We start from the raw sequence: 18,277 nt of genomic DNA, 5'->3' as shown, positions 1-18,277 counted from the left end.
AAAATCATCCTGAAAATGCAATTCAGGATCATTTTTTAATGGTGTTGTAGTAAGTAGTTACTATGACTCTCAATAAACTACTCTTTGAGACAGTGGGTTTGTAAACTATGAAGCTGAGTATATATTCTCGTTTCTCTCTGTCGCGCTGCTTACATTCAGCCTTTGCGATATTATACTCATGTCATCCCTTTTTCTGCCAAGAGGTGGCGCTGCACCTCTTTACATCTTTCCCTTCATTTTTTTTTTTTTTTTTTTTTTTTTTTTTTTTTTTTTTTTTTTTTTTTTTTTTTTTTTTTTTCTCAAATAAGGTCATGAACGAAATACTTTTTTTTTTTTTTTTTTTTTTTTTTTTTTTTTTTTTTTTTTTTTTTTTTTTTTTTAAATGTACCACAAGTTAAATTCAGGCCAGATTCTTTTAGAGAATTTTACTTTTGGGTTGAATTGTGTCAGTGTAAACTGGAAGTTTACTGGATCCAAGTCAAAACTGAAAATTTGTGAAACTTGATAAGCACATAATCAAGACTTTACATAGTGGCAAAATATGTCAGATGCCTGTAAGGGATTTCAATGTAACAAGGCATCAGTTTGTTTTGTTTTTTGTATTAAACAGTTAACTACAAAGAAAATACATACAAACATAACAGATATGCAACAAAAAAAAATGATAACAGTCCACTTTCACTGTAATAGTGTTGAACAGTCAGTAATTCGACGAATGTCCCAACAAAATGTCCATCAGTTTGTATCTATCAAAAGTTCAATAACACACTTGAATCATCTTGTCCAGCATAATCAGTTCCTTAGTTCGTATTTCACATTGAATTCTTACTTCACAAAGTCTCGGAGATAGGCAGGGGGGTGGATAGTGCGACCACATCTTGTCTTTACTTCCTGCCTCTCTTGTGTTTCAGATCGGTCATCACACTCATCATCTGGGTTTGTCTGCTTATTTGGTTCAATCATCACTCCATCATCTGGTTCACGACGACTCCAGGTTTCACACACTAATCGCAGATGTCTGCGATTTCTACGATATGTAGCTCCATCCTCTGTCATCACCACATATGAGTGTGGTTCTGTTGCCATACGAAGGACCTTCGCTCTGCGCCACTCCCTTTGCCTATTGTGGGGTTGGATGCGAACTACATCTCCTGGTTTCATTGAAGGCAGTTCTTTGACTGAGCGATTGTAGTGATGAGCTTGTTTCTCCTTTGTCTTCTCCCTCTGTTCTTTCACACCAGTGGGAACTGCAGGTTCAAGCAACTTCGCAGTTGTTGGTAGGGTAGTGCGGGTTCTTCTATTCATTAAACGCTGCACTGGACTAGAGGAGAATCCTGGTGTTGGCGTGTTTCTGAATGCCAACAAACTCAGATATGGGTCATTGTGTCCTTCCTTAGCCTTCTTGAGTAGTGACTTGGCAGTCTTCACAGCATTTTCCACTTTCCCATTTGCCTGAGGATAAAGTGGAGATGTAGTTGTGTGCTTGAATTCCCACTTGGCTCCAAACTTGGCAAATTCATCAGAAGTGAATTGTGGGCCGTTATCTGTTACAACTTCCTCTGGAATTCCGTGTCTGGCAAATTGGGCTTTCATTTTGTGTATCACACCAGATGAAGTTGTAGTTGTCAGATAGTCCACCTCAATGAAGTTGGAGTAGTAATCTGTTATAACAAGGTAGTCACGTGAGTCGAGGACAAACAGATCAGCACCAACTTTGGCCCAAGGTCTCTCCGGTATCTCATGTTGCTTTAGCGGCTCCTTCTGCTGTCTGGTTCCCATGGCTCTACATACATCACATCTTTGTATGTAGTTCTTTACTTCACTGTTCATATTGGGCCAATAGAGGCATTCTCGTGCTCTCTTCAGACAACTGCTTTCCCCTAGATGTGATGCATGTAGTCGTTCTATCATGCCTTGTCTCATGCTCTTTGGTATCACTACCCTTTCACCTCTGAAGATGAGACCATTGGCGATGCTTAACTCATCCCGTATGTGAAAATAGGGTATGACACCAGATGGAAGATCCTGTTGCCTCATTGGCCATCCATTCATTACTACTGCCTGTATCTCTTGCATCACCTCATCCTTTGCTGTGCACTGTTTTAACTCTTCCAGCAGAGGTCTTGCAATTGGCAGGTGATCCACCAGGTTGACCTGCTCCATCTCTGTCTGTTTTCCATCCACTTCCAACACAGGAAGATACGCTCGGCTTAGCGTGTCAGCAATGTACATCTGCTTGCCTGGATGATAAATGATATCAGCATCATAAGTTTGCAAGCGAAGGATGAGTCTCTGAAGCCTTTTGGGAGCTTGATGCATGTTTTTTTTTGCAATGATCTCCAATGGCTTGTGATCACTTTGAACAGTCACCTTCCTTCCATAGGTATATTGGTGGAATCTTTCCAGTCCAAAGGTAACTGCAAGCAACTCCTTTTCTATTTGTGCATAGCGACTCTCTGCCTCAGTGAGCGCCCTACTTGTATACGCTATCGGTTGACCTTTCTGCAGGATGGCTGCTCCCAGGCCCTTTTCTGAAGCATCTGCCTGCAGAACGAGCCCTATGTCCTTGTCAAAGTACCTCAGAACTGGTTCTGATGTCACAGCCTCCTTGATGCTTTTGACTGCAGCATCATGCACGTCCAGCCAGCACCATTCTACATCTTTCTTGGTTAGTGATCTGAGAGGTTCACACATCTCACTCAGGTTGGGGAGGAACTTACTCAGGTAATTTACAAATCCGAGAAAGCGTTGTACCCCAGCAACATCTGTTGGATTCTGCATGTCTCTCACTGCCTTTACCTTTGCTGGGTCTGGTTTCAATCCTTCCTCAGTTATCAGGTGACCCATGAAAGACACATCTTTCCTTTTGAATTTCAACTTCTGTTTGTTGAGTTTCAGATTTTTCTCCCTGCATCGTTCCATCAAAGCTCTCAGCTTGGTGTCATGGTCTACTTCTGCATCTGTCATTGTGTCACCCTCACCATACACCAGGATGTCATCTGCTATTGTTCTTACTCCTTGCAGACCTTCTAGTGCTTCATCTAGCCTACGCTGAAATTCCTCTGGTGCCGATGCAATACCGAATGGCAGCCTCTTCCATCTGTAACGCCCAAACGGGGTGTTGAATGTAGTTAGGTACGAGCTGTCCTCCTCAAGTTCTACGTGCCAGAACCCATTCTTTGCATCGACTACTGAAAACACCTTTGCCCTGGACAAATCTGGCAAGATGTCTTCTATTATCTTCATTGGGTAGTGGTTCCTTCTGACTGCTTTGTTCAGGTCCTGAGGGTCTAGACAAACCCTCAATTTGTTGTTAGGTTTGTTGACGCACACAAGACTGGAGACCCATTCTGTTGGAGTATCGACTGGGGCTACAACATCTGCTTCTACCAGTCTCACTAGCTCAGCTTTCAGTCTCTCTTTAATAGCAACTGGTACCCGTCTTGGAGGATGCACAACAGGTTTTACTGTTGGGTCCAGTTCTATCTTGTACTGGCCAGGTAGCTTCCCAACTCTATCATCGAACACATCAGAATACTCATGGCTCAGTTGCTCCGCTGAGCTCAGCCGTGGCAAGTCAGTCACCTCCATGATGTTTTCATGTTGCACGGTGATTAGGCCCATCAATTGACTGGTTTCACTACCCAGTATAGGAGTCAGCTTCCCATTATCCACAATGATGAACTCCACATCAAAGATCTCTTGATTCTTGGGATTGACAACTTCTATCGTGCACTTTCCCATTGGTTGTTCTGTACTCATATTGTACATTGACAGCAATCCCTTGGTAGGCTGAAGCGACATGGTACTTGTGTCAATGCATGAAGAAGGAAGCACGTTGCAGGTTGCCCCACAATCTACCTGAAATCTCACTGAATGCCCACGGACCATCATGTTTGCAAAGATCCGTTTCTTTGGCCTTTCTTGAATACTTTTTATCTCTTCTGGTTCAAGGGTGATCACATGTAGAGTGAAGTCTGGATCCTCCTCTTCTCCTTCTCTGCTAACACCATGTACGTTGCTCAGCATGGTCTTACACTGGTTCTTGAAATGGTTATATTTCCCACATCGTGCACACTGTTTCCCATAAGCAGGACATTTCTCCTTGATGAATTCATGCTCTTGCCCACAGTATCGACATTTACGTGGTTTGCGGGTTCCAGGCTTCTGCTTTGTTGACTGCTTATGAGAGGAGTGCTGGATAGAGGACTCCCTCACTGCATGCACTGCGTCTCCATCTAATACACCCATTCTACTCTTTGTCAGTTCGGATGCACGGCAAATCTGGATGCACCCCTCCAAAGACAACGCCGTTTCTCTCAAAAGCCTCTCTCTCAAGCTTGACTCTCTAATTCCACATACAATGCGGTCTCTTAGTAGACCATCTGCAAGCGTAGAAAAATTGCAGTTGGCAGCCAGCAGTTTCAATGCTGTCAAGTACGTGTCAAATGTCTCTCCAGCTTGCTGATCCCTTGTGAAGAATTTAAACCGATCCACAGTCTCGTTGCGGGGAGGATTGCAATGATTGTCAAATGCCTTGACAACTTCCTCCAAGGTCTCTGTTGCTGGCTTTATGGTTTGATAAAGCTCTCTCCCTTTACTGCCAACAAGGTACAGCATCATCTTTACTTTTGTCTTATCTTCTTTGTCAGCCATGGCAAGGTCAAGATATAACATCAATTCTTCCTTCCAGAGTGCCCATACCTGCGGGAGGTTTTGTGCCTCCAAATCAAGCTGCTGGGGAGGTTTTAGCGCTTCCATATTTGCTTACGCTAGGTCCACTCGACACTGGATGGTTCAAATCAGGGTATGTAGCCAAAGGCAGAGTCAGAGATCAATTCACTGTTTCAAGCAAAATCACTGGTGCCAACCCAAATCTCCTTTGAATTCATATATGTCATGGATGCTCTAATACGGGCCAGATCCAGTCCCGATATGATTTATTTCTCGTTATAATGAACATTGACAGGCTTAATGAACTTAAGGCTATGGATGTAGAGTTTACTCACGTTCATTCTCTCTGCCTCTGACAGGGCAGTCCCACAGCTACAGTCTCGCGTAGGGTGCCTCAAATCTAGCACAAAATAAACACGTAACAGCTCCAAACATCGCCACCACTCCTGACACCATGTAGTAAGTAGTTACTATGACTCTCAATAAACTACTCTTTGAGACAGTGGGTTTGTAAACTATGAAGCTGAGTATATATTCTCGTTTCTCTCTGTCGCGCTGCTTACATTCAGCCTTTGCGATATTATACTCATGTCATCCCTTTTTCTGCCAAGAGGTGGCGCTGCACCTCTTTACAGGTGTCACCTTAGAAAATAAGTTCTATTATAAATATATTTTCATTCTTTTTTTGTATTTGAGATTTTCCTTTTTTCATTCTTTTAACATTACTATTTCACTTTTTTTTTCTGCAAAAGACATGCCTGGGGAGCGTATCTGATCATGAAAGGACATGTCAGACGTTTTATCGGACAAGTAGTTATCACTGGCGTACCTAGAATTTTCCAGAGGGGGCAATTTTTTTTTTAAAAAAGGTCTTCATCTTTTTAATTACCAGCCAAAAAATTGACAATAAAAAAATCATAAAGAAAAGGCCGGTCTTTAGGTTAAAAAGAGGGGATACATATCTGTTTTCATTGGATTTTTACATTACAAAAATTATGTGGCTTCTCAAAGGGGGGGGGCATGGATCATGTGACTCGTCGGGGGGGGGGACAGGGAGTGTGAGTTGTGACTCGTCAGGGGGGCCGAGTCTGCCCCCCCCCCACGTTAGGTACGCTAGTGGTAGAACTGTGTTTCTCAGCCTATCGAATCAAAGGAATTGTCCATGGCGTAATTAACGGCCGTATCTTAAGCTGTGATGAGCAAAACGAGAAACAAAACTTACATTTCATTTTTTTAAAGACAGGAAAAAAATTATTTGGGTTAGATTTTGACACATTAATCAGGGGGCGCTATCACACTTTTTTCTTTTTCTCTCTCCTTTTCCCCTAAAGTATTCCTATAAGGCGGCTGCCTTATTTTCAAATTTTATACAAAAAAAGTCATGGCTATATAGAATGGTCTAAATGACACATCATGACCACCAGGTATATTGTCATTACAGTCAGCCCGATTCTATATAGGATGAGGCATTGCCGGGGCTGAATTCACCCCCCCCCCCCCGAAAAAATAAATAAAAATGGACCACAAAGTAAAATAAGGTAGAATACAGAAATTAGGCCCTATATGCGTATAGGCCTATTGAATAATACAGGATTCCGTTCACACGGCCGTCAAGTGCTAGCTACTTTATTTCCAATTCGTCTGATGCCAATTCGTCCAACTTGCCACTCGTCTATCATTTGGTCTATCAGTTTGTCCACTCACTACATTGTCTACTTTAATTTAGTTTAATGTCATTCCGTCTGATAACCAGTTGGTCCAATTTATATCCAATTTGGTCTACTAAAGTGTTAACTTTGCAAAATGGTAATAGACGAAGTGATGATTGGAGTAAATGGTTACTGGACCAAAATTGGGTTGTTAGACGAAATGTAGATGGACGGAATGGCTTTAGACTAAATGAAGGTAGACATGTGTCATCAATGGATATGGAATCATTAAAGACTTGACGACTATAGTTTGATATAATCGACGCATTGTCTATTTTTTCCGACTTGTTACGATATTTATCAGACGATGTCGACTTAATTTTTTTTTTAGGTCGAAATGGCGACATGATTTTGAATATTCGAATTAACAAAAAAAGGATATAACGTAGTCTCGCTAGTTTAAAATATCAGACATGATCCCTAAGCCAACATAATTTCCATCAACAAGAAAAAAAAAGCAAAGGAAAAGGGAGTGATTATAATATTATAATATCACAAGAATTGTTTTTCTTTATTTTATAAGGGTAAACAAATTGCTGGCTCACCTCACTAATTGCTTTTTATTTTTTTTTTAATAAATGTCACTCCTTATGCCATGTTTTGCCTCTCAAAATGCTGTGCATATTGACATAGCCACTTTTTAATACGACAAAATTTAAGATTGTGTTCAAGTTTACCAAATCTTTTCAGAATAAGACTTAAAAGGGATGGTCCGGGCTGAAAGTATTTATAGCTTAATAAATAGAGTAGAATTCACAAAAATCGGATAACAAATAACAAAGTTATTGAATTTTAAAGTTTAGCAATATTTTGTAAAAACGGTCGTCATGAATATTTATTAGGTGGGCTGATGATGTCACATCTCCACGTGTTCTCTTGTATGAAATCAGGTTTATTCATTTTTTCCTCCAAAAACTAGAAAAACTGGATTGACAACTGATAGTGCATTACATATTTATTGCTGAAATTTATTTCATTTTGAGGGAGACGTATTATTCAAACAAGTATGAAATAATGAAAATATTATGATCTTATGTAATAACTTAAAGAAAACGGAAAGTGGGGAACTGGGGATGTGAAATCATCAACCCATCTAATGAATATTCATGACGACTATTTTCACAAAATATTGCTAAACTTTAAACTTCAATAACTTTATTATTTGTCATCCGATTTTGATGAAATTTTCAGCATTTTGCTCATTGAACTCTATTCTATGTATTAGGAAATGAATATTTTCAGCCCGGAACATCCCTTTAAACAGTCTTGCTGGCTTAAAAAAGAAGGAAAATGATATGGAAATCAACCTTCCATCATCATTCTTAGGAGTTAGGTTTTTTTTCAAAGCATGAACATTTCCGGCATTTGTCTCTATCAGGAGCATGCATGGGTGAAATGCTGTTGAAGACAATATAACGTAATTTTCGTGGGTCTTTTTTTTTTAGAAAATCAAATTTTATTCGGATTATTATTTTTTTTTACTACAGTCTACAACTGCACGTCCGATATACGAAGCTGCTCGCATAAATTGACATCACAAATTAAAAAATAGGATTCTATAACTTTTCGAATTATTGATGCATTTGTCACAAAACTTGTCTTTATGTAAATTTATTATGGCCTATATTTTAGCTAATGTTTTTTTTTGCTACTCTGACAAAAAATACCTTTTGCCCCCTTTTTTACAGGGGGGGGGGGAGCACGGAAGTAACGAGGGGGGGGGTGCGCCGAACTTATGTAATGCCAACTGCGCCAAATGAATTAAGGTGAAAAACTTCAAGCCCAGCTGTAGGATACTCGGTGAATTTCAATAGATACACATTTTGTTATCATAAAAAATGACAGAAACTTTCCTTTCATTTAAAGACAAGTTTTTAAAGCTGTTTCGTGCATTGTCCATATCAAAATAGAATCTAGTTCGACCGTCATTAGTCGGAGCTAGCTTACCATACAACAATTTGTGGTAGCGCCTATATTGTGTGATTAAAAATAAAAAATGGGAAAGAAAAAGAAGAATATAAGTCGGCCAATTTCAACAGAGAGTATAGCAAAGGGAAATACAGGTGATTGTAAAGGTAAGTGATCTCCTTATTTATATTCAGTGAACTTCAGACATAATTCCGTGCTGTGCCTGTGACGAATAGAGGCCAGCCCAGGGAGATCTTTGACTTTGTCTGTCTTTGTCTTTGATTCAAGTTTGCACGGGTGGTGGCTAACCCAGGGAGCGCCGGACCGCGAAGCGGTCCACGTCCGCGTCCGGCGCTCAGGACAGGAGCTTACCGTGTATTTACCCATACTCACGGGACAAGGGTAGATTATGGTCAAAATAACTAGCAAGATAAATTATGAAAACAGAAATTATGCACTTACTACGATTATAATGGATGTAGGTCTAACGAGTCGCGAGTGGTAGAATCCAGGGGCCGATTACACGAAAGGGTCTTTCTTTGCAAGGACCATGAGGACCGTCTTTCGTGTCGCCCATCTTTTATGATGCACCATGTGATACGCATTTTAAATAAATCATCTGCAAACATATTTCATTCGTCCGTTCAAATAAACAAAATATTTGTTTATAAGATGATGTAATATATCATGAAATTGTATAAAATTTTATTTAAAGGCAGTGTATACAGCCACACGCGTGTGTCTTTACCATCCAGCCACACGCGTGTGGTTATATCCAGAACACCTATCTGTGGATACCGCCACACGCCGCCAGTTATAACAGTAAAACACGTATGTAGGTCTGACCGTCTATATCACGATCAAAATAACTTCATTTCTTCATTAAATTCTTACATTCTAAACCCCTTTGATTTCTTTAAATCGTTTCAATTTCATTCTCACCGTCTTCTTTCCTTGCTTTTCTTGTCTTGTTACAAAAGGCCGCCTGTTAAATAGCAAATTTCCACACTTTTTCTACTTGTGTCGATTCTCTACTGACTCTAGGCTATGTGCGCGTACGTGCGTACGTACGAAACCCAAACTGTGTATGTCGCTGCGCTAACGCTGTATGGGTCTGCCACCGCGAAGGAAGCCAGAATTGACACAAGTAGAAAAAGAGAATTTGCTGTTAAACAGACGACCGTTTGTAACAAGACAAGAAAAGCAAGGAGAGAAGACGGTGAGAATGAAATTGAAACGATCTAAGGATATCAACAAAGGGGTTTAAAATGTAAGAATTTAATGAAGAAATGAGGTTATTTTTATCGTGATATAGACGGTCAGACCTACATACCGTACGTGTTTTACTGTTATTACTGGCGGCGTGTGGCGGTATCCACAGATAGGTGTTCTGGATATAACCACACGCGTGTGGCTGGATGGTAAAGACACACGCGTGTGGCTGTATACACTGCCTTATTTAAAAGCAAGCTAACGAATCTTATTCTTTATCATAAATTTCAGAAACACCCTGCTTATTATAGTGTATCATAAAAGATGGGCGACAAGAAAGACGGTCCTTGGAAAGACCCTTTTGTGCAATCGGCCCCTGACATTGCTAGACTGGAACGTCAAAAAAAAGTTTTCTCCTACCCCAGTCTCCATCTACCATTTTGTTATGATTCACAACAAAAACGGCCGATCGAGACTGGGGAGAGGAGAGAACTTGTCGGTTTTTTGAGGTTTCAGTCTGTGCATCGATGTCAGGATTCTACCACTCGTTAGACCTTCATCCATATAATCGTGGTAAGTGCATAATTTCTGTTTTCACAATTTATCTTGCTAGTTATTTTGACCATAATCTACCCTTGTCCTGTGAGTATGGGTAAATACACGGTGAGCTCCCTGGGTTACATGGTGGCATGTACGAATTGCTGATGTGGTTTATACACCTATCAATTGTAAGACGCACCCCTCGACCCCCGGGAATGGTGCGTCATGGATGGGTCATTTACCAACAAATTAGTGACTCGGTACCGTCATGGAGGCAATTGGTCAGTCAGAGCATGGAGAATAGGTGCGTCATAGTCAGTCATTTTACCGGGGTGCGTCATAAAGCCTCAGCATGGTACGAAGTACGAACGGCTCTGTCCGCGCACTTTACTCACGTCGTCGGGCGTTTGTATTTAAACCCTGCATGCTCATCGGGATGCTCATCCTTGGATTAAAATCTTGTCTTGAATTTTCTGTCACCTTGCATAAGAAGTTATTTCACTTTTCTTTAGATCCATTTTTATATATCCAGCCCGCAAGCCCGCACGATGGCTTAGGATGAAAAACAAGTTTTTCTTGCAGCGCGCGTCTCGTACGTCATTCCTCTCAGATCAAAAACTGATTATCTTGGGGGGGGTGTTCTTTGCAAAGGACGTCTTTCGTGTTGCGGATTTATGATGCGCCGTAGGACATTGGTTTTTTTTTTAATGCCTGCCAACATATTTTATTAATTTGTTGGTGAACAAAAACCGTTGCTTAATAATACCGTATTTGCCGGCGTAAAGGCCCCACCCCCATTTTGCGAATCATCTTTGAAAAAAAAATGCATGACAGAATACCCGGCGAAGTCGGAAAAAATCTTGGTTGGAAAATTGTTCAACAATCGCCGCGGAATGGGAAATAATAAACACGCATGCTGTAATTCTTCTTACTGTTTCATCTTTTTCGGAAGGCGACGCAAGGAAAATAATCCACCATCGACGTGAAGAAACGGCCGATCGAGGTAATCAAGCGCTGCGGATGAAAACAAGAGCTGCGGAGGTAAACAAGCGCTGCGGAGGTAAACAAGAGTGGCGGAGATAAACAAGCGCTGCGACGGTTAACAAGCTCGGCGAATATATTTTATTTCTTTCAATTAACGTCTTCTTTTCATACAAATAAAGTTGAAGGTCATGTCCACCTCAGAAAATGTTGATTTGAATCAATAGAGAAAAATCAGACAAGCACAATGCTGAAGATTTCATCAAAATTGGATGTAAAATAAGAAAGTTATGACATTTCAAAGTTTCACTTATTTTTAACAAAACAGTTATATGAACGAGCCAGTTACATCCAAATGAGAGAGTTGATGATGTCACTCACTCATTATTTCTTTTGTTTTGTATTGTTTGAATTATACAATATTTCAATTTTTACGAATTTGACGATTAGGACTTCCTTGCCTGAAACACAAAATGTTAAAATAATGGAATTCCACGTGTTCGGGGAGGAATGAAACTTCATTTCACATGACAATGACGAGAAAATAAAAATATTTCATATTTCAAACAATAAAAAACAAAAGAAATAGTGAGTGAATAACATCATGGACTCTCTCATTTGGATGTAGCTGGCTGTTCATATAACTTTTTTGTGAAATGAAGCGAAACTTTGAAATGTCATATTAACTTTCTTATTTTACATCCGATTTTGATGAAATTTTCAGTGTTATGCTTGTTGAATTTTTCTCTTTTTATTCAAATCAAAGTTTTTTTTGGGGGTGGACTTGTCCTTTAAATAAATACGCAAGCACGGGCAGTGTTTCAATGTTTTTTTTTTTTTATTGAAGTCGGTGATGTCACATGAGATAAATAATCTACAAGATGTACTGACATGCCATTGATTGAGTTTGCCGTGCCCGTTTGGGCATTTAGCATTACCTGCCAACAATCCGCTAGCATTGAGTGGGTTCAGAAGAGGGCTCTGCGTATCATTGCCTGGCCAAATGTCTTGACATACATTGAACTTCTACAAAGTATGAATGTGTCATCTCTTAAAGACAGACGGAGTGAACTTCTTGAAGGATTTGCACGCTCGTTGCTAAAATCGAAACGACATCACCACTTCTTGCCTGAAACCCGTAGGGTTAGAACTGGTCTTTCCATAAGAAATGCACATCATCTTGAGATTCCTCAGACTAGAACAAAAAGATACCAACAGTCGCCAATCCCCCACTTTGTGCAATTGTTGAACTCTGTAATATAATGTAATTTTATGTTTGTCACCTTTTTATTCCAATGTTCTTTTTTTTACTTACTTGAGTTCCACCTACATGTAATACGACTATTCGATATGTAATTCTGCCCAACTTCAATGATTTTTTGGTTCATTTATTTATTTATTTTTTACTATAAAGCATATACTGTACCAGTCACATTTCTTTGACTACCTATTTGCCTGTTTCGGCCGGAGAACATTGGATTCATTGCACTGAATTTGCTGTTCTCTGGTTTAGGCAGGTAAACATGGTAAACGGGTGGTCAAGGGATTGTGACTGGTGGTGTACTATCTACAGCATATCACATGGTTAATTCCAGAAGTTCATACCAATTTATTGTAACATCGTATTTATTTCGCTTTTGTTTTATGACTGTCATACAAGGCTCAAACTAATTGGAAATTGCAATTATTCACAACATTGATTTGGTTTATATTTTTATAGGCTTATATATTATTTAATTTGTCTTGCTATTTACAATTTTTTATATCATGTACATATTTTTCTTGTTTTAAATATGATATTTTAAAAGTGTAACTTAATTTATATATGCTTTTAATACTTGCAACTTTGCTGATGTGATTTTGACGATGATAGTTTTACAATGTTATAATTTCAATCAATAATCTTTTTTTGAGATTGTCCAAATTATTTTCTCTGGCTTTATTTGTTGATTATTTGTCAAGCACTAGAATTGTGATGTAATCTTTTAATAATATACATGTACATCTTTACTTGTACATCTTTACTTTGTAAATATGATAATATGAGTCTTCGGACTTTTGTCATGTACCATTTTCACAATAAAACCAGAATTGAATTGAATTGAATAAATAACGAGTGAGAGAGAGGTAAAGACCAAGTGAAATAAAGACATTGGCGGCGGAAGCCCAAAGAATTAGAGGGGGTCTACCTTAGTGATGGACAAATGTAAGTAAAATAATTTCACAAGCAAAAAAAAAAGGTCATCAACCTAAATTTTAGGGGGGGGGGACAAGAGACATTTTAGGGGGGGTCCACCAGAATTTAGGGGAGGGGGATGCAGGAAACAAAATTGACAAGCAAAAAAAAAGTTATCAACTAAAAATTTAGGGGGATCGTCCCCCATCTCAATTTTTTGGGGGACCTGCCCCCCGCCTATGAATAAAAAAGATGAACCCCGGGGGGCCACTTACATTGACGAGTGGATACCATGCGCGACCAAAAAAAAAACGTAAAAAGGATGTCTTTTTCACGATAGGGCACGTTACGTACGTAACGTGATAAGGGTGTCAAAAACACAAAAATAAGGAAAAAGGGTATCTATTTCGCTAGGAAAAATACGTGTTTAGGGTCGAATTTGCGGGGATGATAAAACAAAATTAAAATGCTTTGTAAAGGATATCCTTTTTGCCCCAACACTTCGTGTTTAGATAGAGTCTGATTTGCGCGAGGTGTAGGAGGTGGGGTCGTACATTAGGTAAAGCCGACGACCAAAGAACCCGTAACAATAAAACATTCCTGTACTTAATTGTTTAAGGGTTCATTTCAGGGAATATTTGCCAAGAGTATCGTTTGTTTCCAATACTTGTTAAGGGTAGGGTTTCACACGCCAATACTTGTTAAGGGGTGCATTTTCAGAACATGGAAATTACGGTGTTTAGGGTGCTTTTCGAAACCCCATGGTCGCGCATGGTATCAACTCATGAATGGAAGTGCCCCCCCCCCCGGAGATGAACACTGATTCTTTCTTGGAAGTTTACGTGGCCTTGAAAAAGACCGTTATTAATTCACGCACAAAGCAATTGTAATTGACATACCTTGTCATGTTCCCTCGGTCTCTTTCAGCGGGAAAATATTGAAGGCGGCATGATTCTTTTTAATACTTACGCTATTTTTCCACCTGCAATAGAATATTAAATTACATGCAAACTTCGTGTATCACCGTGTCATCTTTATCGTCGCAAAAAAAATCGTGTATACTATCATCATTTACTATTGTCAACATAAACGTGCTCTATCATCATCATCCTCGTCGCCATCATAATAATCCATAATGCCTAACCAGTAAAAATCTAAATCACTCATCTCAATGTTGTAACTTTAATTATCATTTTATGGCAATTCGTTGACACAATATCATTATTGTCACCATTTGCATTATCATCACATAATTCATCCAAAATATTTGTATTCACAACCAACCAGCCAATCATCACCACTACCGCCATTTCCCGCAGCAGACCACAGCACACATCGCAAGGTAGGTTTTTATTATTATTTATTGGCCGATGAGACTTGGAGATGCAAAACAAAAGAAAAGATCAAAAGGTAAATATTTTCATTTTATTTTCCATTACGATCGATGACGATGTAAAAATAAATTTAAAAATGTAGAGCGAGGTGCTGCTAATCTTCCTGGCTCCTGCAAGGAAGATAAAAATGATAACATGTTAAATCAATGTTCCACATAATTTCATAAATAGTAATGACATTCATTTCAATTAGATGGGTTGTTGTCATAAGTCTACCAATACATATTGCAAACGTACTATTACACATGCTATTGCCGGGGAATGCCGGCCCCAGACCCCCAGACAGAGTCAGATCGCTTGAGTTGCACGGTCTCTGAGCTCTGCTACGTTATATGGAAACAAATTTAGACCTAAATAGAATTTAATTTGAAAAGTAAGTTATCACGTACCGGTACTGAAATGTTTTCTTAGTTAAGTCATGCTTTTTACTATTTCATCCTATAAACGCGCTGTTTTAACTACCATTACAATGGAAGCGTCACTGTAGTCCCAAACGTACGCATACGTGCCATCTGGGGATCTCCATCCCCAAATTTTCAATATTTGGGGATTTTGAGAAGCCTTTGGGGATGAAAAAAATTATTTGGGATTAAAAGAAATTTGGGGATTTTTCATGCAGTTTAGGGGATTTTTGAAGGTTTTGATGAAAAGCACCGATTCGTTATTTTTCAGTAATATGATGCTAAAATACATGAGATATATCACTCTCTTATGCTAAAATATGTAGATCATCCGCAATTCAACCGATGAATTCATTTTACATTGAACTTCATTGGTTGAAAATATGCGGTAAATGGTGGGGTTGCCAATCTACTTTGAATCGAAACCTAAAAAAAGAAAAAAATCTGCTGTGTGTTGTATGAACACATCAACTAATTTGGGGCAATAACCATGATAAATATCCTCACTTTTTCATAAATTATTGTGATTTAAATAATTTGGGGATTTAGGTTCCAATTTGGGGATTTTTCGAGTGCCATTTGGGGATTTTATTCAGCTCGGACCTAGTACTGGCAACATCACGGTATTCAGCGTTCGCGGGACACGGCTTTTGACTATCGTCACGTATAGGCCGCACCCCGACTTTTAGGCCTGGGACTTTCGGGTTTTTTTCTTTTCGGGTACCCGTGGTAATTTTCGGGCGGGTACCCGGGTACCCGAAAATCATGTCGCTCGAAATATGACTGGTGGAAAAACCCCATAGGTGACGTCATCCAGCCACTGCGACGCAAGCCAATTTATGAATGAAAATATAGTAAGCATGCGCATTGCAAGCCTCAGCCCCACGCAGTATTCCGTCAAAAAAAGTCTGCAATACTGTGTCACCTCGTACCAAAATCGACCTAGAATTCCACTTTCCTTTATTTCATATGAATTATGAAAGGTATTCTCAGAGGATCCGTTTTCCCACCGATACCGCACTGGTAAGCAAATTTTTATTACTTCTTGCTTTTCCGTCAAAATCTTACGAAGTAGCGTCGATATTACATCGTGTTCGTGAATTTCTAGAATCTATCGCTACGTGAACAAAGTCAATTGATTTCCGGGTTTCGGAGCGTCGAATGCGCCAGCCAATCACGATCGTGTTACCATTTTCGGTTTATGATAAACTGAAAATGGTATCAAGAACGTGATTGGCTGGCGCCTCGTTTGCTCCGAAACCCGGAAATCAATTGACTTTGTTCACGTAGCGGTAGATTCTACAAACTCACAAACACGATGCAACATCGACGCTACTTCGTAAGATTTTGACGGAAAAGCAAGAAGTAATAAAATTTGCTTACTTGTGTGGTATCGGTGAGAAAACAGATCCTCTGAGAATACCTTTCATAATCCATATGAAATAAAGGAAAGTGGAATTATAGGTCGATTTTGGTACGAGGTGACACAGTATTGCAGACTTTTTTTGACGGAATACTGCGTGGGGCCGAGGCTTGCAATGCGCATGCTTACTATATTTTCATTCATAAATTGGCTTGCGTCGCAGTGGCTGGATGACGTCACTGCGCTGCAAAAGAAACATGGCGACGATTGAACGATCTCAGTCACATCGTCATCACTTGAAAAACTAGTATATTTAAGGATATTTCGAGGGTAATTGGTGAGATTCAGAATGAGACTTGTGTACTTTTGTGATGAGTTTACAATCATGTCTTACACTACGCTATACAAATCAAATGTACGTTATACTGGTGAGCAATTTTCGGGTATCGGGTATTGATTTTTCTACCCGGGTACCCGACGCTTCCGGGCGGGACCCGGGTACCCGGGTTTTAGTCCCAGCCCTACCTACTTTGCTTCTTTTTCTCATAAAAAAATAGTGCTGCCTATACTATAGACGCCGGCAAATACGGTAGTTCATGATTAAAATGCGATACCAAAGACAGTCCTTTCAAAGACCCTCTCGTGCATTCGCCCCCTGAATGGGTATTATTCCATAGTACTTTGCAAGGTTCCTTCGCGAGAGATGTACGTACATTACAGCGGCACGTTCGTGCCCGCGGAGATTTACTCCGCGGAGATTTACTTGACGGAGTGCGTCATAGAGACAGTCGATGGTCAGTCAAAATCCAGCACTGGTGCGTCATATTTTTTCGTCCAGGCACAGTCATCGTAAGAAAAGGTCCGTCACAGTCGAGACACACAGGTGCGTCATGGTACATGAAAATCCGACTCACATCTGACAAGTGACGCACCATCCCCGGGGGTCGAGGGGTGCGTCTTACAATTGATAGGTGTATTACGGTACACCATGTGGATAGAAGAAGAGAAGAAATGAATAGGCAAGAAAGTGGAGATTTGAGAGTAGAGTATTCTTTCTTGAAAGTAGTACTGAAAAGGACTGTAAACCAGAAGGAATGTTGAGTGAGAACAGCTTGAGTAGTAGAGCTGATGTCGTGATGAGGAGATGCTGGCTTGAGTCGGCGAGTAGTAGAGATGATGAGTAGTAGAGAGACTCGACGTTTCGGACAGGTTGACTCTCCATCTTGAAGACGGACAGACTTTAGTGTTGTATACATGTAAAGGTTTTTTTTGACATATGAAAATTATCATTCCTTTTTTACTTTGTGTGGTATAAAAACACAAGTGTTCTATTTTCTGATGTATTTGATTGTTTCACCAATATCTTATGTATTTTATTGTTTCAACAATTTGTTATACATGTATAATATGTAGCTTTTGATTTTAAGAGACCCTGGGCATTTGATTACAATTTTGTTAGGAGGGATGAGCAGCTGAGTGTTACATGTAAATGTAGCATAATATGCAATTCATTACAAGTATCAAGAAGGATACATAAAAATTAAGCTTTAATATATTTTATCAGTTTTCAATGCATTCTTTGATTTGTTTACAATAACATATTACAAATTGAAGGCCCAGTTTGAGCTCTCTCTTTTTTTTTAAAGAAAAATGAATAAATTCAGATTGTAGAGTGAAATCGCTGCACATATACTTTCATACTATTATGAAACAAAACAACAAAATTAGCAAGATTTTGTGGAAAGAACTCCACAATCCAAACTCGCCAATATCCCCATTGATAAACCTGAAAGGTACCAAATTATTAGTTGAAGACAAAAGAAAAGAAAAGAGTGGTCTACATGTATTTCTTTCAAAACAAAACAAAACAACAGAAAAACTCACAGGTATCAAATCTATAAACAACAACAAAAACAGAC

General features: G+C 39.4%; 2 protein-coding genes across 2 annotated transcripts in view; one reads left to right on the top strand and one right to left on the bottom strand.

Moving 5' to 3' along the window:
* Positions 1-825: 825 nt before the first annotated feature.
* On the bottom strand, positions 826-4,761 carry LOC121412008 (uncharacterized protein K02A2.6-like). Its single transcript, XM_041604920.1, has one exon. The coding sequence runs from the start codon at positions 4,759-4,761 to the stop codon at positions 826-828; it is 3,936 nt and encodes a 1,311-aa protein (XP_041460854.1).
* Positions 4,762-8,314: 3,553 nt separating this feature from the next.
* Positions 8,315-18,277, top strand: part of LOC121410837 (ATP-dependent RNA helicase dhx29-like) — a 47,433-nt gene continuing 37,470 nt past the window's right edge. The window contains exon 1 of the mRNA XM_041603156.1: positions 8,315-8,458. Coding sequence (XP_041459090.1) covers positions 8,380-8,458 — 79 coding nt within the window. The 5' untranslated portion in view covers positions 8,315-8,379. The remainder of the gene's footprint in view (positions 8,459-18,277) is intronic.

This window comes from Lytechinus variegatus, chromosome 3 (assembly GCF_018143015.1).
Source record: "Lytechinus variegatus isolate NC3 chromosome 3, Lvar_3.0, whole genome shotgun sequence".
Lineage (NCBI taxonomy): Eukaryota > Metazoa > Echinodermata > Echinoidea > Temnopleuroida > Toxopneustidae > Lytechinus > Lytechinus variegatus.
This window is presented reverse-complemented; position numbering and strand designations above follow the sequence as displayed.

Bases quoted from the DNA above. Each gene is read 5' to 3' on its own strand.
- LOC121412008 (XM_041604920.1), bottom strand. From the start codon at position 4,761: ATGGAAGCGCTAAAACCTCCCCAGCAGCTTGATTTGGAGGCACAAAAC.